The sequence below is a fragment of the Alosa alosa genome, chromosome 15 (assembly GCF_017589495.1).
Source record: "Alosa alosa isolate M-15738 ecotype Scorff River chromosome 15, AALO_Geno_1.1, whole genome shotgun sequence".
Taxonomy (NCBI): domain Eukaryota; kingdom Metazoa; phylum Chordata; class Actinopteri; order Clupeiformes; family Clupeidae; genus Alosa; species Alosa alosa.
The window spans coordinates 17,253,091-17,277,927 of NC_063203.1; the positions used below are offsets into that span (position 1 = coordinate 17,253,091).

At 48.5% G+C, this 24,837-nt stretch overlaps 1 protein-coding gene across 1 annotated transcript in view; it reads right to left on the minus strand.

The window, feature by feature from the left end:
- Positions 1-24,837, minus strand: part of clmpb (CXADR like membrane protein b) — a 63,589-nt gene that overhangs the window by 9,422 nt on the left and 29,330 nt on the right. The window contains exons 2-3 of the mRNA XM_048265025.1: positions 4,811-4,968; positions 2,049-2,244 (exon numbers count right to left, since the gene is read on the minus strand). Coding sequence (XP_048120982.1) covers positions 2,049-2,244; positions 4,811-4,968 — 354 coding nt within the window. The remainder of the gene's footprint in view (positions 1-2,048; positions 2,245-4,810; positions 4,969-24,837) is intronic.

A 24,837-nucleotide genomic window follows, 5' to 3' on the forward strand; every position in this document is an offset into this window, starting at 1 on the left:
TTGTAATATCTCTGGCAGCACATACAGTACACTCCTAACGTCCTGAGTGCCTGAAAGCACGGCGAAAAAACACTTTATGTTCCTGTGGCGCCACAAAAAGGGGATCCAAACCAGCAATCAATCACGCTAAGAGACATCCACAGGTCTGGATTTGTGTTGCTTTCTTCTCTGCCCTTTTTCCTGGCCCTGCTGGCCTCTCAAGCTTTCCCCCCGGTGCGGCTTGAGAGGGATCGGCAGTCACGGGGGCGTGAGCTTGGCCGCGGAGCCCCATCGCGTCTCGGCACTGAATTTGCTGACTCATTAAAAGCAGTGACAGGGATCAGGGAAAGGGTGCGGCCCAGCTGGGCAAGGCTGGAGTGGCAGGCAGCAGCCCCCGCCTGCACCGCCGAGGTCAAGGGTCGCCGCTCCTCCACTCTCAGACCTGCACTCGTTTCAACACTGCAGTCCCCGGGGCTCTCCTCTGATTTGGTGCAGTTTAGACGAAACAACACTAAAACACTGCATTGGCCTTTGAGCTATAGTTATGTTTGGCTCTTCTATTCTATTCTATTCTATTCTTTTTCATTTTACTATGTTCTATCTATTCTCTTCTGTCCTCGCTAGAGAATAGTTATGACTGTGCCACTGTAGAAATCTGAAGTACATTACAGCAAAAGCAAGTGGCATTTCTGACACCAGACAATCCCAGTTGTACAAATAGGAATAGACACCTACATATAGTATGCCCCCCATCAACACCACCACCTCCACCCACCCACACACACACACACACACACACACACACACACACACACACACACACACGCACTCTGAGCAATTTGTAGGGAGGAAAATGTTGGGCTCTAGCATTCTATCTCACACCTCTGTCAGGAGCAGTTACTTCTCTCAGCAAGCAGCAAAATACGAGACCTAGCCACACACACACACACTCCCACAAGCACGCACACACGCATACACACACATACACAGACACTGACACCACATACTGGGCCACTGCCAAGGTATTATCTTTGCATGGTGAGAGAAAAATGCAAATGCTCGTGCCTTAGAATGGAGAGTGTCACCGCGAAGCATGGGGCGATTTGTAAAAACCTCTGTGCTAACTCACCCAAATGTCTTCACGGGCGGACAAAGGAAGGTGTAGAAAAAACAACGAGGGTCAGATTGTGCGGATAGATTAACAGAGCATTCCATTAAGGGGCCCATAATAGCTAGATGAGCTAATCTCCCATGTGTTAATAAACGATTCTTTTTTTCTCCCCTTCCTGCGGTCCGCGTCCAGCGAGCCTCCTCTCCGTAAAGCTCTGAGCGGTTCCTGGCAGCTCCAGACGCCATACGTCCTTCAAATGAGCTCTACTTGCGAGTGGTTTCACCCACAGCACCAGGCTGCTTCACAGCACGAGTCTGCCCTGGTAAGCGCCATGCACAAGGGGAAAGCAAAAACTACAAGGCTCAGCGTTCACACAGATAGGACATTGTCTCAGATGAGTGTGTATTATTGGAAATGCTTTAGCACTGAGGGCCTACAGAGATTGGAAACAGGCGTTAAATAATTGAAGTATCCAAGTAAAAAAAAAAAAGTTAATCATCAGAGGAGGCTTGTCTGGGATTCATTTAGAGTGACGCTAAACTGTTTTGCAACCAGCAGAGAAAAGACTCAAAGTCTCAAACAGCATTAGCTGTTAATACTGTGTTTCATGTTTTAAAAGAGATAAAAAAAAATGGATTCAAATGCACCACTGGAGAGGGGGAAAACACAATTCAAAACACTGGTTGTGAGTGTGACAGTTCTTTAAGATAGAAAAAAAAGCACTGTATATTGTACCCACACACGCCAAAAAACAAACAAAAAACAAAAACAGATAAACAAGAGATAGACAGAGCTGAGGCCAACAGCAGTCGCAGAAGCAAATGGAAAAGAAATTGAATCACGAGGAGGAGCGGGAATTGAATTGAATCATTAGCTCGTCAGAGCCCAAGGAAATGTAGTGTTGTCGTGGACTAATGTCGGCCTGATGGCCGCGCTGGGCCACTGGGGCCGGACTCACCCAGCACAATGAGGTTGACCAGGACCCACTGGTATTTCCCGCCGGTCTTGACCTTGCAGGTGTACTCCCCAGAGTCGCTGAGCTGCAGGTCGCTGATCATCAGTGAGGCATCGCCGTTCAGGTAGTCGCCGGCGAAGGACAGACGGCCGTCCTCACTCTCCATCTTGTACACCTTGTTCCCAAAAAAGGTGATGACCTGAGAGAAAGAGAGGGGGGGAATCAGGGGTGCAGGGGTCAGAGAGTATGACCACAGGCTATCTTTGATGTCAATAATGCACTGGGTTGGAGTGGATTGACTGGACAATGACTAAGTTGATTTCAACTGAAAGGATATGCGTTAAATCAAATGAAATTGAATTAAACTGAAATAACCGAGTTGAAAATAAATGGAAAGGACTGAATCGAATTCAGTTGTAAGGACTGAGTTGAATTGAGTTAAAATGAATCGACAGGATTGAGTAGAACTGACGCTAAACCCCAGGTTGATTTGAGCTGCACCACACCATGCAGAGGTGCTACAAAGGGCAGTCTAACAGTGGGTGCCTGTGGGAATGTTTATACCGCGCTACAGTGCTCACCTCTCTGTCCCTTTCATCATGCACAGTTAGTGTATCCTGAGCCCACCTGAGGCCTTGCACGGGCCTCTCTCCCCACACACACACACACACACACACACACACACACACACACACACACACACGCATGGGGCTGGCGGAGCTTGTAAACATGAAAGCGGGGCTGTCACAGGGTGGCTGCTCTCGGGCACGCCGGGCGGCGGGCAGACAGGTAGTGCTAAACGCCGATGCCAAAGCGCATCAGGGTGAACAGGGCCGCACGGGCTCCACCTGCCTGACCTGCATATAATGACTGCCCACTTCACACAAGCACGGGCACATTCACCGCGCAGCACTGCACGCCACGCCACGCCAACCACGCTGCTGCAGGCACCTTATGTGTGTGTGTGTGTGTGTGTGTGTGTGTCTGTGACTGTGTCACACTTTTCTTTATCTCTTTATCATTTAAATGTGTGTGTGTGTGTGTGTGTGTGTGTGTGTGTGTGTGTGTGTGTGTGCCAGCCAAAGGGATTGTGTGGTGTGTATTTGCCATCATAAACTAAATAATACAACTATTACTGTATAGTGACTATAAACAGCTACTTTGAGTAGAAACGGTGTATGTGAAATTAATAACTACTATATGTGTAGTGTGAGGCTCATGTTCAGCTAAGAAGATGCCAGTGGAGGTGTTGTGTCATGGTCTCCTAGGTTGCAGTTGTGTATGCTTTGCCACAGATCAGGTGAGTGGCCCTAAACTCCACGCCCCTAAGGTGTGTAGTCAACACTCCGGCTAACAGAGGCCACATGTTGACAAGCTGCACTCTTCCATTTCGACTCACGGACTCAAAGCGCAATAAAATAGATGATTTATTCATTCCGCTACCGGCACAGTCTCATTCCTAATCAAATTTTCAGACGTTTGATTTTAATTAATGGCGCCTTCAATGTTATCTCTGTGTTAAATATTAAATGGCATGCGCTTGCCTCCGCAAACCAGGTAAGCCTCAGATGTGAGCACCATTCACAGCCTTCCCCATTACTCGTTTCTTTTGTTGTGTTTTTTTTTTTTTCTTCTTCTGAGGCTCTTCTGGAATGAAATCTCGAATTGATAATCAACAGATCTCCATCTCATAGAGATGACTTGCATAGAGAGAAGGGGGCAGGACAATCGCTTTTCTTCTCGACAAGGAGTTGTTGGGGATTGACAAGTTTCATTATCGTCTCAGATTACACACGAGACACTTGATCTTTCACTCACTTCCACGGAGCGGAGCAATACACGGCTATACACCAAAAAATGAAACAGCATAAAACAACAAAAACAACAACAAAAGAAACAAAGCAGGGGAAAAAAAGCTAAATTGGGGCTACTGCACACATTAGAGATGATCTTAAGTTGAGGAGTCATAATTCAATGAGATAAACATTCTCGGCTGAGCTGTGTCACATGTTAATCTGCCTCGCGGCGCATGAAGCTTTTCTCCAGCTGTGTTTACACTCCGAGGGAGAGATGCAAGGCCTGATTATTTATTTATATAGAGAGATTTTTTGCATTTGTTTGGGGGAAAATGTGCTGCAGGTGGGCAACTCTCGAGGTCTGTCGCTTCCAGACGGGACTAGAGCGTGGAGAACACGATTTACGGCTAAAAGCTCTGACTTTGATCGGGACTTTGATAGGCTTATGGGAAGAGTAGGCAGGTGAAAAAAAACACTCTGTACAGATGCTCATGAGGGACAGAAAGGATGGTGTGCACTGGTAAATCAGAGGCAATGATGGTGAAATATGAAATATAACAGGGAAGTGGAAAAATGTCATATCAATGTCAATGCTACTGGAATGCTTCTACTGCAAAGTTTAGCTCATAAATGTAGGATGATAATGCATTTGGAAGTGGCTGGATCATGTACACATATGCCGCAGTGGTAAGAAGTTTATGTTTGACTGTGTCTTACTCAACGTAAAGGGATGTGTCTGGGAGAAAAAGGCAAGGGCAATTTGGAAATGACTGCAGTGTTAACAAGAGAACGGATGAATCAGAAAGATAAACACAGAGACAAGAGAGTGAGATAAATGGAGGAACGAGAGACTGACAAAAGAGAGCGTAATGGAATGATCCATCAGACAGAGAGAGAGAGAGAGAGAGAGAGAGAGCAGGAAGTGGAGAAGAATGAGGACTGTGGGAGAGTCAAGGTTGTCTTGCTTACCACACGCTGCTTGACATTGGGCTTCTGCAGGATCCACTCGATGTCCAGCGAGTCACTGGACTGCCAGAACTGGTGGTGGCATGGCAGTGTGGCGTTGTCCCCGACAACCTGTTTCATCAGCGCCGTCTGGGCACTGGCACTCAGGAGACTCAGCAGCACTGCAGGTAGAGAGAGAGAGAGAGAGAGAAAGAGAGAGAGAGAAATGGAGAGAGAGAGGGAGAGAGAGATGAAGCGAGGAGAGGAGAACAAAGAGAACAAAGAAGTGAGACAATACTCTTATGATCGAGTCTGGCAAACAACTATGCTGTAGAACAACAGAGCTGCTGCTGCTGTGCAAAGACTAGAAGAAAAGGCTGCAAGGAAAAGTGATATAGCAATCCATTCCTTAGGATGAAAACAACAGTGGAAATGCTGATGGAGTATATGCCCCTATAACACAATTAGAGCTGTCTCTTTTCCCCCATTATAATCGCCTTGGTCAGTGCCCCAGTTTGCTATGATCTGCATTTGCTTTGCTTTTCTGCCCTCAAGTTTTTTGGAACGCTGCCTCGAACAAACCACTGGGAAGAGATAAACAAATCAAAACACAATAGTCACACACACAAAAAAAAGCCTGAGCTCTCACAGATGGATGCTTATTCTTTCCACAACAGCCTATTTACACGCCATCTGAACACACTCGTGTATGTTCACATACATAGAACAAGATAAAACAAATGTGACCTTTTGGCCTCATATTGACTGTTATCTATGGCTGGTTGAAACAGGCACTAACACTACTATCTTTTTTAGCTTCTACGTGAACAAAATAAGGTTTGTTTACAAATGAGGACTGAGGACATATAGTACACCAAGAAAACCAAAACAAGGGCAAAGTAGTGACTGTTTGGTATGGAGAGATGGTTGAAACGGCGAATAACGGCTGGGTACGGGAGGTAAGCGGAGGACAGGCTACGGCTGTTGGCCCAGGAGCGCCGGAGGGGGCGCGGGGCTAGTTTACTGGCCGAGGGGCAGGCATTGCTGCTGGCTGGAGGGGAATTAGAGGCAGGCGTCAGGGGGATTTGCAGCCCCCCGGGTCCCAGGGGGGGTAGATGGGATATGTGATTCCTCCCACCTGCCGGAGCGGAGCAGTGGCGAAGCACAAACAATGCCACTAGGCTGCATGCTTTTCGCCCAGGCTTACGCTGGGTGCAAAACAAGGCGGATATTTCTGGAGCTCCGGCATTAGTTCCACGAGCACGTCTAATCTGCCGTAACTCGAGTGCTTCCACAGAGAAGTGCACTAGCTAGCGAGTGCAGGCCAGAGAGAAAGAGAGAGAGATAGAGAAAGAGGGAGAGAAAAAGAGAGAAAGAGTTGGGAAAGCTGGAGATTCGCTCGCCCACTGCTCGAAATAAAAGAGTTTGAGTGTTGGAACCCGTCTCTGGTCAAGTAAATATTATGACATTGGTGTTATAGCCTCTTCATGACGAGGTTCTCCACAGGCCGCGAGTGTCTGGCCTGATCCCTCACTCAGCGCTCGGCGTTAAAGAGACAAGATAGACATTCTCCCGGGGGCCCGGGCGCTACGCAGTGTGGGGGGGGTGGCATTTACTTTAAGTGTGTTGTGTCTAGACAGTGAGTGATTCGGCATTTGTCAACTCATCTGTCGGAATGCGTGTGCGACCCCTGACCCCGCCACGTGGGTGGCGACCTGTCCATCGTCGAGACCTTGCGTCAACCCCCCGCATCTGTTTTGCCGGGGCCGCCACTGAGTGATTGATGGACTCTGGTGCCCACTTGGCCAATGAGATGGCCGAGCCAGTTCACAGAGCCTGGACTCCCTTGGGTGTGCAAGTTGAAGGGTTTAATTACCAGTGCTAATTTAAAAGCATGTGACGTCAAAGCCCTTATGGCTCATAATAAAGTAATCAAGGCTATAAATCCTGGGCAGAACTAAAAAGTTCCCTACTTCTTCCCAACTCTCTCCCTCTCCCCCTCTCCCCCCTCTCTCTCTCTCTCTCTCTCTGTCTCTCTCTCTCTCTCCTCTCTCTCACCTGGGCTCAGGTCCAAATCAACTACCATCAATCCCATCTAACATCCTGCCTCGCTCTGAAAGGAATACCTCACTCAAATTAATTAAAATTCAAATGAAATGCTCGATTCATTTACCAAAAGTGCTTACAATTGCTAGTCTTACTGAATGCCCTTATTTACTCCTAAAGTATTCCACAGGGGGAAGAAGCTACCAAAAAGACATAATGTTCAGCACAAAATAATACAAATGTTTAAAATAATATACCCTACCCCCCAGCTGACAATAGGGAGGTGAGGAAGTTGAGAACAAGCCAAATAGATTGAGACATAAAAAGCTGACAGAGGGCTGAAACGGGGACGAATTATCTGTGTGGAGCGCAGTATTTCACCCTGGCATATCTCATCCTGCCATTAGGGGCTGCCACATTAAGCCATGGTGTCTCTCTCTCTCTCTCTCTCTCTCTCTCTCTGTGCAGGTCTACTGCTGATGGGAGAAATTACCCAGGGCCCTGTGGCTCTCCCCACCCCCACGGGTGCGCGTCAACCTAAAACCCTGAGTCAGCGAAAGAAAATAAATAAATAAAATGAACAAAAAAAAGAAAAGAAAAAGAAAAAATTGTGGCCAGCCAAGGAGCTTCCCCAGCCAGCCCAACCCCTCCCCTCCAACACCACCGACACCTCCACCCCCCCTCCCCCCGCCCCGAGCCATCCAGTGTTCATGACTTTTTAATGCAGAGTTCGCATACCCATTTATCTTGTGTGCTCACCGCCAATACCGGTTTGAATGGAGTTTTTTTTTACCCCACCCCCCCCTTACTCTCCGTCACTGCAACAGCCCTCTTTACCCTCCAAGGCCTATGCCTGCCGAGGAGACCTCTTTGCATAGCCCTTAATTGTTTGAGAGGTAGGCGGAGGGAGACGGATGGAGGGATGGATGTAGGGGTGGGGTGTGGGTGGAGAATGGGGTCGTCTGCAGTGCGTCCGGGCCGAGCAGGTCTGCTGGGAAAACATCCCTGATTTAGCTCCACGGGCCTAATCAGAGCCCCCTGGTTCCTTCCTCACCCACGGTTGAACTCGGAGCAGTGTGTATGTGTGTGTGTGTGTGTGGGTGTGTGTGTGCTCAATAACGCTTCACCTCCATCACATGCCCAGACCTCGGAGGGCAAGAAGGAATTATTTTCTCTGTCATACAATGAGTGCATTTAATCAAAGAAAAGTGTGTGTTTTTCGCATGTTCAGTTAATGTTTAGGATAGAGAGAGACAGAGAGAGAGAGAGAGACTATCATATTCATGTCTTGCTGCCTGCATATCCACACACATCTGCTAGCACGACTCTTTAGTGTGTGTGAGTGTGTGTCCCTCTGGATGAGGTGTAGCTCTGCTGGGTGTGTACCAAAAACATACTGTACTGTTGTGCAGCTAGCTGACTCATTCCTGCAGACTCTGGTAGGGTCAGTGCCATCTATAAATCAACGGTGCGCCGTTACGACTCTGATATTAAAACATGCTGGCAGGGGCTCGGCACACTGAATGAAAACTGACTTAAATGCCTCATCTGTCAGGGGAGATATAATATCCCGGCATCATTGCCAAGCCCAGCCAATGGAATAGCAAAAAATGGTTTGTCATGGATCAGAATCCTAATGTCTTCCATATGTGAGCAAACATGAGGCCGTTTCTCGGATCCAGGAAGGCTTTTGGGGGGGAGTAATGCAGATGGCCCGGCGGTCTGAAACCACTTGTCCGATGTTCCCCTAGCGTGTGGTGGTTTCACAGTCAGGAGGGGAGGGGGGAGTTTTGGAGCCATAGTTGTGTTCAGCACAGCTGGGCAGCACAGAAACCACCAAGGTTTTTTTTTTTATTTTATTTTTTTTTCAGATGTAGACGAGGGCACTTTTTTGAAAAGTGGACAGATTCCTCACCCAGTTTTCTTCTTCTTCTTGTATCCTTTTTTATTTCCACTGATATAAAAAGCCTACAGTACACAGGATTGTTTCTATATTTTATTTAGCCATATTCGGGAAGGTGAAGGATTCGTACATAATCCGCTGATCTCTAAAAAAAAAGGCAGCCTTACCATAGCTGCTTTGAGCCAAGCATCAACACTAGGTAAGGGCCATCCAGCGTGAGAAAGCATTTTACAGGTTATTTTTACCTTTGGGGCGCAAAAAGTGCAGTTAGAAGGAGCCGGGTTGGGCAGGCGGACGAACACAGAACTGTGTTCGCGCACACAACTGTGAGCGCAGAGGGCCTTGACAGATTAGCGAGATAAAGGGTTCTTCAGCTATGCTTATAACTAGCGATGCTCCAGCAGACCCTGCTGCATTTCTCCCCCTACAGTTCCCCTCTCGGGGGCCGGGATCAAGCCCGCGTTACAGCGCCGATAGCTTTGGCCCCAACGCGCCGACGCCTCCGCTATACCCACTCTGGCCCAGAAAAGTAGAAACAAAAGCGGAGCACTTTATAATTAACAAAAGAATGGTCTAAGCAGCGTCCCCCCCCCCAAAAAAAAGGGAGGGCAGAGAGAAAGAGAGAGAATGAAAGAGAGAGAGAGAGAGAGAGAGAGAGAGAGAGAGAGAGAGTGAGTGAAAGAAGGGAACCAATTTCTGTGAAAAAGCCCTAGGGGGAGTTGTGCTCCAGTAAATCCGCCTCCCCACAGAATCCTGCAATCTTATTATAGTTGAGCCGGTGGGACACAGCAGGGCAGACGCAGCTGACGCAGCCATGGTGACAGTGATGCCACCACCACCCCGCCCCCCAAACGCACACTCCAGACCCCACCCCCTGACCATCTCAGGCCCCAATGTCCAGTTTGATGGTTTGGGGGGTTGGGGGAAGAAAGTGGGAGTCTCAGCCTGGCTCCCCTGGAGTCCTGGCAGACCAGGCAGCGTTAATCTCCCTCTCTTGGCCTGCTGACCCACACTGCTGACCCTGCCCAGAGTCCCCTTCCTCCTTCCGTCCTGGCCAGAGGAGTCGTGCCCGTCGCAGCCCCCTTGTGAGCGGGCGTCTGGGGTTGACAGGCTGGCGCAGCTCTCTCTCCTCCTCGGCACGCGCCCGTATCGCCCCAAACCATCCCCGCCAAAACAAAGAGCTGGAGAGAGATGAAGAGAAGTGTCATGGCACCCTGATGTGCCACTGTGTGTGTGTGTGTGTGTGTGTGTGTGTGTGTGTGTGTGTGTGTGTGTGTGTGTGTGTGTGTGTCTGTGTGTGTCTGTGTGTGTGTGTGTATGTGTGTGCAGAGGTGTTTGTGGGTGCATGCCTACGTGACTGTTTGGGGGAGGCAGTGTGTGTGTGTTTTGTTCTTTGTGTGTCTGTGTGTGAGTAGCTATGTGTATGTATCTCTGTGTGTGTATGTGTGTGTGTGTGTGTGTGTGTGTGTGTGTGTGTGTGTGTGTGCATGCTTGCATGTGCGTTTCAGAGTTATCCTTCAGCTATCTTGGCAGGCGCTGCAGATTCCAGGAACAATGCAAGGGCAGTGATCTAAGATAAGCCGCAGCTGGATAATTAGCAGTGATGAGGCCGGGGCGTGAGGATGCTGAGTGGATTTCCATGTAGCGGACGCCTTGATCAGCCTTTGTTATGCGCAGCATCGTCCGCATTCCTTTAATGCAGGGGGAAGATGCTTTTTAAATCGCTCCCCCTCTCACTCTGCATATTGCATATGAGTGGGTGTCTGCACTGTGTGTGTGTGTGTGTGTGTGTGTGTGTGTGTGTGTGTGTGTGTGTGTGTGTGTGTGTGTGTGTGTGTGTGCGGTTCAGAGTTACTGTGAATAATTGTGTGAGTCTGTGAGTGTGTACACACACTGAAGATTGCATGTGGTTTAGTGTGTTTTCCTTTATGCTGGAAGCAGGTAGACAGGAAAATATATGTCAATGTGCATATGTCGGTAGGAAGGACGGATTATAGGTCTGTGTGTGTGTGTGTGTGTGTGTGTGTGTGTGTGTGTGCACGTGTGTGTATGTGCATATGAATGTGCTCGGCATGTACAGTATATGTGTGCGCATGTGTGGCTTTAAAAAAAAAAAAGCGAGGCTCCATGTCAATACGTTAACCTTCCCCCACCTGTATCTCCATAATGAAAAGCCCGACGCCTGTCCCGCAGTGACTGTGAATCAATGTCGCCGTGAGGGCATCTGTGAATTAGAATGGAGAGCTGGCTGTTCATTTGGGCCCCGGTAGATCACATTGCTCACTGCCTGCTGAAAGTGGCTGAGGTGCACTAACCATGCCAGGGCTCTCGGCCGGCTCCTGGCCCTCTGACGTGACCGGCAGTACATCTTCCTGGCCCGGCAGAGTCTGATTTATGCTCCCTTTTCGTACAGAAATAAATGTCTGCTTCAAACGTCGCTCCGTTCAGTCTGTGTACATGCGCTTGCAGAAAATGTGCAAAATAGGAACGAATTGAACACAGAATCTGTCCGTATCCATATTTATAAATGAGCTTTAAGAGTGACTGCTATTGCTACCAAATAGCAAAGTTTCCACCGCCAAAGGCACAGTGAGTGTAAGAGCAAGGAAATGTGCAAATCATACACGTACTACAAAATTACTGAATATAGATGACTTCAAATGTAAAGGAAAGGAAATAAAATGATGTCGTTATAGAGGAGATTTCTAGCGTTGGTGCCAAAATGCAAATATAACGGGATTTATTTATGAAAATTCATTCATGTACATTGCTGACGGCCGGCAGCTTTTATTCCATTTTCACTGACACACAGCAAGGCAGAATTGCTGGCAAAAAGACACTGAAATATTCAGTGTCAGCGGTCAGAAAAGGAAAGGGGTGCTCCAACGAAAAAAAAAAAGGAAAAAAAAAAAAAAAAAAGTGTCAGCACAGCACTTTTCTGATCTCTCCAGAGGTGCATAAAAATAAATAAATAAATAAAAAAATAAATTAAATAAATAACATTTGAGGGCTCCCACGTTGCTCTGGCAGGAGGGCACAGGAAGGGATTGGCACAGGAGGGGGTAAAACATACGCACTTTCCACTCCACTCTGCCTTCTGCTGAGCACTGAGCGTTGCTGGGGATTGGACTTGAGCTTTCAGCCCTCCTCTGAGTCCAGGAGATTGGGAGGGTGAGTGGAGACACTAGTGGGAAGTGACAGGGCAACAGGAGAGTCCTCCGCCTACCCCACGAACCCCCTTTTGTAACTGGCAGGGGGATGTTTTAGGAAAGAACTTGCACTGTTGCAAATCTGTTTTTATTTTTTTTTAATGTGGTAGTGTATATACCGTGGGCTAAACTTGAAACTTGTGTGTGTGTGTGTGTGTGTTTGTGTGTGTGTGTTTCTGTGTGTGTGCGCATGTGTGTGTGTATGTGTGTGTAGTAAGTATATATAAGTAAGTACCTCTCCACACACACACACACACACACACACACACACACACACACACACACACACACACACACACACACACACACACACACACACACACACAAGCACCCCCAACACACCAGCTTCCACATGAACCTAAGCACACACCTCTATACATACCAACACCCACTTGTGAAAACACACGCACGCACACACACACACACACACACACACTCCTCTGTCTTCTGTGACTAGAGGCTGCACTTTGATGGAATAAAGTCCCGTAATCCCTGCAACGCGTTTGGCTCCCAAGACCTGTTCTGGCTGACTGGGAGGTTCTACCCACTCTTCATGCTAATAGAGAGCATCGCTAATGTGTCACGGTCACCTCAGGCAAAGCTAATGGCTTGAACCCAACCTTATTACAATAAACGTTTTTTTGTGTCTACAGTCTGTGTATCTGTTTGTGTGTGTGTGTGTGTGTGTGTGTGTGTATCTGTGTGTGTGTGTGTGTGTGTGTGTCTGTGTGTGTGTGTGTGTGTGTGTGTTTAACAGGGAGTGTTTGTGTGAGTGTGTTGTGGAAAAGGCTTGTCCATGTACAACAGGCTTGTGGCGGGATGGGAGGATGGATGCTGGGAGGAAGTGAGAAAGGATGGAAGCTCGTCCAAGATAATCCCATCGCCAAGAAGGGAGAGAGGGAGGGAGAGAGAGAGGAGAGAGAGCTAGAGAGACAGAAAACAGGCACGAGAAAGTGGGGACCTTGGGGAAATGAGAGATAGGGAAAGAAAGAGTGTTATGGTGTGAATAATTGAGCAGTATGTGCCAAACGTGAATCTCTCTCTTATTGCCTTCATGACTGAGTCCCTCAAAATGCTTGTCAGCCTCTGATGGCGCTTGTGGCGTTGTTCTCCGCGTCTGTCTGACAGAGCTCCAAAACAAAGACATGCTAAATAAGCTTCCAACACTTCTCCTCCAATTCCCCGAATTCATTTAGCATTCTCCCTCAGACACACAAAAAAAAGAGAAAATATTACGATGCGCTCCCAGTGGGACATCTAGTCATGCTAATAGAAACAGAACAAGATAACGAGTACTTGCTTACTTCGAACGCTCTGACATTCTTTGTATGTTGTGTGTTTGGCCTGAGCGCAGCAGCTGTCCAGGATCCTATGGAGGTTGTCATAGCGGCAATGAAATCCCCAGCGGAGCTTAGAGGAGAAGCCCTTTCTGCAGGCGTGTAGAGCCAGGTTAAGGCCGCCAGCCATTTTCACAGAAACCACACCATCCCTCCATCCTCCCCCCTCTCTCTCTCCCTCCCTTTCTCTCTCTCTCTCCCTCCCTCTCTCTCCCTCCCACTCGCTTCTCTCCCTCCTTCCACATTCATGTGGCCCAGTAAAAAAGCTCAACAGCGGCCTTATGACTGAGTGCAAAGAAGCAGACGGCTTAAAAGGCTCAAACGCAGTGCACACACACACACACAGGCACACACACACACACCGTTGTGCCAACAGTCGCCGGCTGACTTTTAATTAAAGCCCGATTCGTCATTCGGAATGAATGTTCAACATTTAAATTTTAATTATGGCAATGCATCTTGCGGAACCCTGACACCATGGGAGGCTTATCTTCAGACGCCTTGATGAAGGAGAAGAAGAAGAAAAAAAACAAGATGAAGAAAAGCTCAAAACAAAAGAGGGGGGAGTTGGAACCCCAAAACCAAACACTGCGAAGGATGCTGTCCCTGGACGGTCAATCTTAGACACACACACACACACACACACACACACAAACACACACACACACACACACACAAACACACACAGAAAATGTCAAAAATCCACAAGTCACCAGGAGTGAAACGGCCTGGCGTGTAGGAGATAAAATGCTTTAGTTAACGATGAGCCTCTGCTCTGCCGAGTCTGGGCAGTTTGAGGCCTCTCCCTCCCTTTCTCTCTCTCCCTCCCTCTCTCTCTGTTTCTTTCTCTCTCTCGCTCTCTTTCACAGCTACGGGCCTGGAAACAAGCCGACGCAACCGTGCACTCTCCCTTCCTGTCCGATGGCCGATCACACTAATGTATGTGCTGCCCTCAGCAGAGCCGGCGTGGAGGGGGCCTGGAGAAATAGCCCGCATAAACATAAAAAATAAACCTGATCCCCGAGCCTTGCGCTGTGCAGCACTTGCAGCTATGAGGCTGCAGCAAAGACTGCTGAGGCTATCTAGGAGCCCTTTCCGCCTCCATGTCTTGAGCTTGTGTTTCTGTTGGATGGGGCAAAATGTGTGTCCATGTGTGTGTGTGTGTGTGTGTGTGTGTGTGTGTGTGTGTGTGTGTGTGTGTGTGTGTGTGTGTGTGTGTCTGAGGTTGCGTGGGCAGCGTAAAGGGCATGGATTCCCTGAAGCATGCACACAAAGACACACACACACAGAAATTGTGTCCAGAAGTAAAATGTACGCATTTACAGTGGTTAGGGAAATCCTTTGAAAAGGCCTTAAGTGCCAGTATACTGTATGTGTGTGTGTGCATGAGTGAGTATTATGAGCATAGCTACAGACCCAAGCACTGTCTGTGAGAATAAGTATGTGTGTGTGTGTGTGTGTGTGTGTGTGTGTGTGTGTGTGTGTGTGTGTGTGCGCCCGCGTGTTAGTGTTTTGGAGCTCATAATAGAGTGAAAACAATGGCAAAATGTGAGAGACATGGCTCAGCGATTTGCCCATATTAAAAGAAAACACACAAATCCCTTCAAGATATTACCTTAACTTCCATGTAATGCTACACCTTTTAAATAAAAAACACCCCCGCACTGAAAACAGGCTCTCACACACACACACACACAAAAACGCTCTTCTCACGATTTCCCTTTTGTCTGCTATTTTCTTTCCTTCCTTTCCCTCTCTCTCTCTCTCTCTCTCTCTCTCTCTCTTTTTTGCGGCAAGGAACACTTTAAGTGGCGTCTCAGACTTATTTCCTTTGGCGTGAGGTAGCGAGAGAGGGGAGAAATGGGGGGACATATTCATCATCGGAGAGAAAAGATGCAGGAGAGAGGAGCAGAAGGAGACGCGGAGTACACACACACATACACACACACACACACACACACACACACACACGCCTCCCTCTTGCCTCCTCCGAGTTCAGGCCGCGTCTGACCCTGCCATCCAAACAGATGGTGTAGTCACAGAGGAGAGCTGCTCTCTGAATCTCAGCCCTGTCAAGCTCTACCTTTTTACCTGGATTCCACCAGAAAAAAGAAAAAAAAAATCAGCTGAACTAAGAGTCCACGCCTCACGGCATGCTATTTTGGTGCAGTGTTCTAAATTAGGCTACAGCACAAGGGCTGGTCCTCTTCTCCAAAGAGTCACGTTTTTAATATAGCTCAGTGACAAAGACAAAGCCAAAAAAGATGGAAGGTAGAATGACTTGAAAGAAAACAGATATAAGACACTGAGACCGAAGCTGTAGATACAGTACACTCAGAGAGGTAATTTTATGCACATTTGCTTATATCTATTCACTTAGGGCTTCTGTGGCTTCTAATTCATTCAAATGAATACATAATTCAAATTCAGAATAAGAATTTACAGTTGCCATTGAGTAGTCAAGCCACAGGGAACTGACTGATGAATTCCTTTAATGTCAGCCTAACACACCTGCAACTGAAGTCACTGTCCTCTCTTATCAAGAAGCCAAAATGGATGGCCCTTTCCCCCTCTTATTTATGCGGTCTAATCTCCATTTGTGGCTGGCTGCTTGCGTGCCTCTCTCATTTTGTTAGAGCTGGATTTGAGCATTGACCTCCACCGATCGATACTTAATAAGCTTTTGTGCAGCTCAGCCCATTTCGCTGCAATCTGCAATTTTTTTATGTCCATTGGGTGGAAAATACAGCTGACTACAGTAGGTGTATGAGCCGCAGCGGCGGCGAAATGTATCTTCCTCTTCGCCGGGCCCTGTGTGTTGATGGATGCTCCGTAGCCGTGGATGGCCAGTGCAAAAGTGAAATACTGTCTGCCTGGCGAGCCTTTTAGTAAATGTAATTTAATACTCTTGACGGGTTTTTCACCCCCGCGCTCTTTCTTTTAACGCACCTTTGACTTTGACTGCTGACGAGTCTCGCACATTGAAAGGTGGCGATAAAAAGAGGTGGCTTGAAGGAAGGCCGTGAGGCTAATTAAAAAAATTAAAAAAGACTACACCCCCTGAGACTCCAGCCAGCCTCGAAAATCCTGCTAGGCAGATGATAAAAGGGGAGATCCTCACGATCAACATTTTATCTATTATTCATTTTGTTGTCAAAAATGCAGACAGATTCTGTTCGTCCACAAAAGTTTTACAGGAAGACTCTAAGGCCATTACAGCAAACTGAAAATGATTGCCAGAAGCGAGCAGCCACGAAGGCTGGGCAGGGATCCGGCGGGAATTTATACTCTTCGCAATCTTCCTGTCATGCCTCCATCACCAAGACTGAGTCTGTTGTCGGTGCGGACGCCCTGGGGTTCACTCAAGGTGAGGCGTGGCATTCCGCGACGCAGGTTTTTTATCACCGAACTCGGCCGGCGGCGCATGAGTGAGACGTAAACACAGCAGAGCGACGGAGCGGCTCCCATGTTGTACATTTTACAGACTAATTGAAAACAGACGGGAGCTGCTAACTCCTCTCCACCCTCCTCATTCCTCATATCTCTCTCTCTCTCTCTCCCTCTCTCTTTTTCTCTCTCTCATCTGTGTGTGTGTGTGTGCGTGTGTGATGTGTCGTGCCTGAGACACGCTAGCGCCGTCTCGGGGCATCACGACGTCCGCCTGACGGATCATTTTACCCCATCGACAGAGCGGAAAATAACGTAGGGTGATACCTGAGATGCGGCGCGGATCAACACCACAGAGCCACTGACAAGGACTGACACATCAGCAGTGACCATCGCGGCCGAGGTGTTCGACGGGGCCCCAGCTGCGTGGCTCAGAGGCCTTTAAAGTGCCATTGATCTGTGTGGAATGTGACAAAGACAAACTGTGGCCTCCCTTTCGTACGACAAGTGGGGTTTGCAGGAAGAGGTCCCAGTCCAGCATGGAAGACTGCTAATGGAGCGGGCTACCATCTGTCCCACCTGCTATGGAGGACCACTGCACCATTCCAAAACCCCCGCACTCACAACATGCCTGGGCTCACACATACACACACACATCCACACACACACCCACGCACTCACACATGCACACACAATTTGCACAGGCACACATGCTACAGCGGTTATACAGGTTTTCCCTGATATTATTGCAAATAATGACTCAAAATTACACATAATGTTAAACGTATCCTATTCATAACAGCAATTTCCTACGCAGCAGCCTACAATAAAAAACTCTGCATTAAACTTAATATTTAGCCGCAAAATGCAGCAAACCGCAACATATTAAATGTGCCCCATGTAGAAATTGCCCATCAATATAACTTCAAAATAAACAGGTTTCATAGATTTGCTTAAGTGTAAAATGTGCAGTGCTGAAAAAAGAAAACGTGGTTTCACAAGGTTAGGTTTGCTAATGAAAACAACTCAATAGCCGTGCTTACTGGACAGTGGGTCTGATTGAGAGGGTGATTCATTAGCTTGCTAAGCTCCCGGGGTGAGCTTGAGTCATTCATGCCTGGATAATGCAAGCCAGGTTTGATCCCAAAGCTCATACCCCTTCCCCATCCAATTCCGGCACCCCCCCCATCCCCTTGACCGCGAGGGCATATGGTGAAGCCCATTCCCCTTTGGCTCTCTTCCTCTATTCGGGCCACCCTGCTTCTAACACAAGCCTTGATCCTCTCCCCACATAAGCCTTCGGGAGACAGCTTGGTTTTTCTGATATGTGTGGCTATGCCCTAGGATATATGGTGCTCCCAGTCCCTACCCAAACTTCCCACCCCATCCCTCTGGATCCCGGTGAGGAATGCCCACGTGGCCACATCCGGGGGAAGGACTCAATGGCTGAGAGGAGATTGAAACCAGATGAATAAGGGACGGCAGGGCGCTCGGAGCAGCAGGCCTCATCGTTTTTTCTTTTCTTTTTTTCCCCCTGCGTGCCTGGAGCCTGATTAGAAGGCCAGGCCAGAGCTGGGGCTCAGGCAAGGGCGTTCCCCTTCCCTCGCCGACGCCTCGGGTGGCGCACACATTCTATGAGGCAACAGCGAGCTCTCTGATTGGCCCAGGTCCCTTTCTGTTTCCACTGCAAATGTTTCCATTGCGATGCTCACTCCTCTGTACACAAACCGCGACTCATGCACTCTTTCCAGAAGGATGAAAGGAGAAGGTTTGTTTATTGACAAGACATATGGGCAAAGGAGAATGTCACCTCATATCTTAACAATTTCAGGGGGAAAGACAGTGCAACAGAGGAAACTAGGCCATCAGGGTGTAGCTGAAGTTTGACAAGGATGCCCGGGAAAAAATGGGGACAAACTGAAATTTTTGGGAGGGAACCAGGAAAAAGAATTTATTTCAAAGCAAATAGTTGTCAGGGGCTACATAAAAGAAGGGAAAAAACACTCTTGATCAGTACCATGTTTAATATCTTGCTGAGCAACATTACCAACAGCCTTTCATCAAAACAGGAAACATTTTATGGCACCAAGCCTCTGCAGTAAATTTCAGCTCTGCAGCATTTCTGACTCTTTCATAGGATGAAGAAATAGCAGCCTTCGCTTTGGGATATGTGTTATACAGCTTAGTGGCATAAAGTTCACTTCCCAGTCAAGGAGTGTGCTCAGCCGAAGCAAAAGTTGAGCAACGCAATCTCGTCCAGAGTGCGCTGAGGGGACGCGCAGCGGAAGAAAGAAGCAAAAGAAAAAAGAGAGAGAAACAAATAAACACAGAGTGGCCTTGTTTTTCCATCTTGCTGGCCAGCAAAAGAGCAGCCTTGCCGGGCCTGCCACGTGTCCCAGGGAAGTAGCCTCACCCAGCGCATGTGGTCAGCTCCCTAAACCCACTGTGTGTCTGTGTGTGTGTGTCTGCGTCCGGGAGTGTGTGGGGAATTTAAAAAGGGGCCTTCGTGGTAGATGGCTGTCCACAAAATGAGCCTTGCCCCCCACCCCTCCCCAGACACACACACATACACACACACATAGACACACAAAGACACAGGCACAACCCCCACACCCTCTGGGACGATGCTGTCGTTTTTTCCAGGCTGGCGTTCCAGGACCGTTTCCTCACCGACTCCCAGCTGCTTGTGTGTGCATCACAGCACAGCACACAACCACTACACCACCATGCTCAGCTGCCTAGCACTAGCAACAGTCCCATGACATTGCAGCAATGTCACTGTGCTCCTGCTGCTGCTACTGTTACTGCACTGTTCCTTCTGCTTGTGGGAGCTGAAACGCTCTCACACACACACACACACACACACACACACACACACTCTCGCCATGGGCGGCAGCACCTTGGTAACACACACCTGGATTATTCATTGGATGTGCACATATTTGATGAGCGCCAGCAGGGCAAATGGAAGATTAACCTCACGTCCTTCTGCGGGTTGCTTCCACGTCTTGGCGTATGCGAGCCCCCTACAGACGCTTCCGAGTTGTGTTTTATTATTGTGCTTCGGAGGGAAACTGACGGCAGAACCTCCCGTGAGGAAGAAGGAAATGTGCCAGTTCCTTCAGCCCTTTCTCTCTGTATAAAAACCACAAGCAGACCAACAGTCCACAAGCAATTTAGCATGTTTAATGATGCCCCGTAAAACAGAGGGAAAAAGTGTGGAGAGAAAAGGTAAAAAGGCCCGCCACGCTACATGGCTCTTGTAACACCGTCAGACACGGAAGACCACCTGGTGATTACCTGCTGAGGGAGGCGGTGATAAAAGCTTGCAGCTTTCCCACAACACATGTAAGCTTATTATTCCCAAGACCAGACTCCTGAGTGAGTGACGTGGAAATGCAGTTGCTGCTGCTGTTTCTTTTCTTCCTCGTACTCTTTTATCCCTCTCTCTCTTCCCCACTGACCTGAACAGTTCTCGACATGAATCATCACCAAGGCCCTTAAGACTCCTCAGTCTGATCCCCCTGTGACAATACCATTACAGAGAAACAGCCCCCCAGTCTCAAATGAGGCCGTTGATTATTAATGCAGTGAAGGTACAGGGACTCCATGAGATAGGTGTTCTGTTAGATAATCTATGTCATCCAAAAGGATAATTTCACAGTCCACAGCATTTGCATTCCATTTTTGTTTGAGGCAAAATACCAAAATGCAGGAATAGGAAATGTCTCCTATTATCCTTACACCTCTGTACATCTCTACCTCTCATTTTGGTGTCTATCTCTTTCTTTCTCCTCCTCTGCTCTTTATCTTTCTCTAACTCTCTCCCTCCACCCCTTCCCCATATTGTACCCCAGAGGTGCATTATGCAGACACACCCCTCCCTACCCCCACCTAAGTTCCTGTTGTGGTGCCACAGCAGCAGTGGTAGCAGCAGCACCCCAGCTTGGCACTGCAGGCAGTTGTGGGAGCACAGGACTAATCAGCACTGGGCCCCTTTTAGCCATGAGAAAGCCTGCCCTGGAGGGCAACATAAATGGGATTTATTTTTGGCACCAGGATGTAGAATCTTATTTAAGGCGAGACATGCTAAGTGCTTTGTCTCTTATGCATCGGCCCAGGGGGCGATATTTTTCTCTTAATTAAAATGGGAGTAAGGTGCTACAGCTTCTCAGTGTGATGCGGTTTTGGTGGGTTTGAGGTTTGCCTTGGTGGGCCTCGCAGACCAAGTTTTGGTCACGATTCCTTATTGCCGCCTCTTTTTCTTTTTTCCATGCCACAGCTTCTGGTTGTGCTGATGCAAGGGCTTTGTCTTAAGATTAATGATGGGCATTTGGCTCTCCGAATCCTACACAGAGGTTAAAAAACAACCTCCACCCGGCGAAGCTGTGCACCACGCAGTACACGCTCGGCGCACTCAAAAAGGCAATTTTCCTCCTCCTCCATTTCACAGCGCTAGCGAAAAAATAAAAATCCCCGCTCGGCCGGGGGGGGGGTCTGGGGAGTCTTGGCTTCCTCCAGCCAAAATCTGATCTCAGGCACCTCAAAAAAGGGACAACGCCAGTCAAAGAAGACAGGGAAAAAAATACACTTGCTCGGTGTGTTGCTGAAAAGACATGCGTGCATTTCCATATCATCATGGATATCAACAGTGGGATGGGGCTTATCGTGGATTGAGTGCATGTTCCGGCGCTGTGATAGAGGCATGGGCGTATGTGGATGCTGGAACTGATTTATGTTCTCCCCTGTCAAGCGCAATATCACACACACATCTGGCCCCAAGGCTCCATATTCATAAATAACGTGCTGTGACTGTCATCCTTTCGAAGGAGAGGGAGAGAGAGAGAGATAGACAGAGAGAGGGAGAGAGAGAGAGAAAGAGAGAGAGAGAGAGAGAATCCTCAGCATCCTTCTGACCTCGACCATGCCAGATAAGCTAAGCCTCCTGAAACACACAGCACTGTGCCCTCTCAGTTTTCTTCCCCTGACTGCCTTGCTTTTGAACAGAACACTCAGGTAATGCCTTATGATGCTATGAGATATCCCCTGCAAACAGGAGAAATAAAGCAAGAGAGACAGAGAGAGAAAGAGAGAGAGAGAGAGAAAGAGAAAGAGAGGGGGGAAGATGATAAGAGATAGTGACAGAGAGAGAGAGAGAGAGAGAGAGAGAGAGAGAGAGAGATGGTTGGAGAGCACAGCATTCTAGCATTCTCTGCTTGGTCATCTCTCAGCAACGATCATATCAGGGAAAGCTACAGCGGGTGCTCGGGGTCAGACGGAACCGAGCGCTTTGAAGAAACTCCTGCGCTGCCTTCCCCCCTTTTTGTCCCCTGCCGTCTCTGCATCATCAGCCATGACACTCTGCTCTTCGCAATACACTGAGGAGGGTCGCTGTCTCTCCTTGGAAGTGCTGGTGGATAGGAGTGGGTGTGGGGGAGACAGGGGATGAGGGTGTATGGGTGGTGTGTGGAGACAGGGTGGAGGTTAGGGCTACGCCTGGAGGAGAGAGAGGGAGAACATCCACCCCTCCTCCTCCTTTTCTTCCTCCTGCTCCTCTTCCTCCTCCCAACCTTACCCCGGTACACAAGCAAGCCAGCCGAGGCGGCTGTGACTGCGCGCTGCTCAGTCAAGAAGAATAATGCACGTGATATGCATGGGTGGACCCATGCCAGGGTAATGACAATGCTCTCCCCGGGATTTGAATAACAGGAACTGATTAAATCATCTTCGGTTCTGTCCCAGATGCCCCGTGTGGCCCATTGCAAGCTGGAGCCGGGGAAGATCAGAGGCCAGTCGCCGTCGCCGGGCCAGCCAGCCGGCCGGCGCTGCTGCTGACGGCACCGGATCTGTTTCAGCCGGGGCACTGGCTCCCAGCTTATTAATCACACGAGCCCCCGGACGCAATTTAGATTTCCCTATTCTCCTGCGGATTAGGGCCGGCTTAATCTGCTCAGCCACAGAACCATCTTTCTCGTATTAATATTTCTATTAGGCCTGGCCAGGCGCACGTCTGATGTACTGTGCTAGCACAAGTCGCTGCATGGGAACGACTCCTGTGATGGTGAGTGTGTGTGTGTGTGTGTGTGTGTTGGGGGGGAGATGGGGGAGGAGGTCATGCAGGGAAGGGGCAAGGTCTCCTGCTCTGACTGGGTTATTGTGCTTGTATGCACATGCACATATATGTAGGTGAGAGCTGAAATGCAAAGTCCTATTCCATCCGGCTGAAGCCGGTGCATTGTGATTACTGTATGCGCCTCTGGTGTGGATGAGGGGCAAGAGCGCTGGACATGATTTAATGAACAGCATCCCACTCCCTGGAGCAGGGAACATAATCTTGGGGCGGACACACACACACACACACACACACACACACACACACACACACACACACACACACATCAAAGCCCCCACATTTTAAAATGCACACACAAACATACACACATCAACAAATATACTGGTGCAGACAGCAGACAGACACCCATCCACATACCCACACAACCACCCACACAAATACACATTGGCATACAAACACACACACACACACACACACACACACACACACACACACACATCAAAGACCCCACATTTCTAAATGTGCACACAAACATACACCCCACCCACAAATAGACATTGGCACAGACACCCATCCTCATCCCCACACACAAATACACACTGGCACACACTAAAGACTGAAGTCATGGTGTTGCCCCTGGGGACAAAGCTAGACTCAACTGAATGACCTTCAAGCCCCACTGTTTTTCTTCCCTCTCCCTTGTATCTTTCATAAACCTGTCTCTCGTTGCTCCTCTAGTAATCAGGGGATGGGATATGCATATGAGCTACGAAGGTAAAAAGGACAAAACTGTCCCACCTTTAAAGAAGATGACACATGAACATGACACAGATTCTAAATTAAAAACCTGTGTTTAACACAACTCCATTTCAGTATCTCTCATACTGCCTGCCGTTTGATTCTAACTGAATACGGCTTTATCTTCATCAGGACTTGTTTCTCTGCACGCAAGCTACCATTCGCATGCCTTAGAGCTCCAGATGACAAGGTGCCTGCACACGCCTGGCATGATCGACTGTGTAATGTCATTGCATTTTACAAGAAATTAATCTTAATGTCACTCTTTCTCCAGCCCTTGAATGTCAGTGGCTTTTAATTGGATGGCTGAAATGGCAGTGTTGTTTGTGGCCGTGGGCAACAGGGAGCGGGAGCATATGAGGTGACTAGCTGGAGTGTCACTTTTTTGATCTACTGTTTGTTTTAGATCTGTGGCGGAGAACAGCATGATCCACATTCAGAGTCTGTACCTTTGTTAGACATCGTGTTTTGAAAGCCTCCAAGACAACACCAGAGAAAGAAAAAAAAAACCTCCCATTTGCCGTTATATTCTAAGACGGTACCAAATATTTTGTCATGTCATGTTTTGAAAACTTCCAAGATGACACCATAGAAAAAAACAAAAGCTAACATCCATCAAGACTGTACCAAAACAAAAAGGAACACAAAAAAGTTTTCGATGTGCAAGTTGTTTTTATTTTTTTAAAGCTGACTACTCCTAAAAGTGCACCGCCTAGATGTTTTTAGTTTTTTTTTTGATCATATGCCCGAGTGCAGAAGCGCTGACGTGCCCACATAAATGCAGGGTCACTGCACTGGAGTGTGGCCGCAGCCTCAGTGGGGTGGTGCTGCTACAGTGGAGAGGTCACTGTTCAGAGAGCTGGCCTCCAGCCCCCCCCCCCCCCGAGCTGCCCATCCACTGGCCCTGTCCGAGCCCAGAGGGGCATCTTGGTGGATGGACATGACAGCCTTGTCACAGCTAGGCCACCACTGTGGGGGCTAGGGCTGGTGGGGCTGGGACTAACCCCCACCTCCATTGCATGACTGATGCCACATCCCAAATCACTGCTCTGCCCCTTAACATCTGGTTTGGGGGCAATCATCCCCTGACTTTAATGTCCACTGGTTTTAATGAGTGTGATGGATGGACACGCCTGTTGTTCTCCCCCTCTCTGCCTATACAGTAACCCCCCCTCTAGGGTCTTCACTGGATGATGTACCGGAATGATTCGGCCATGATTGCTCTGGGTCCAGCATCACTCACACGGAGGCAAATGAGGAGGGTAGTGGCTGGAGGGGGGTATCAGAATGTTAACGTA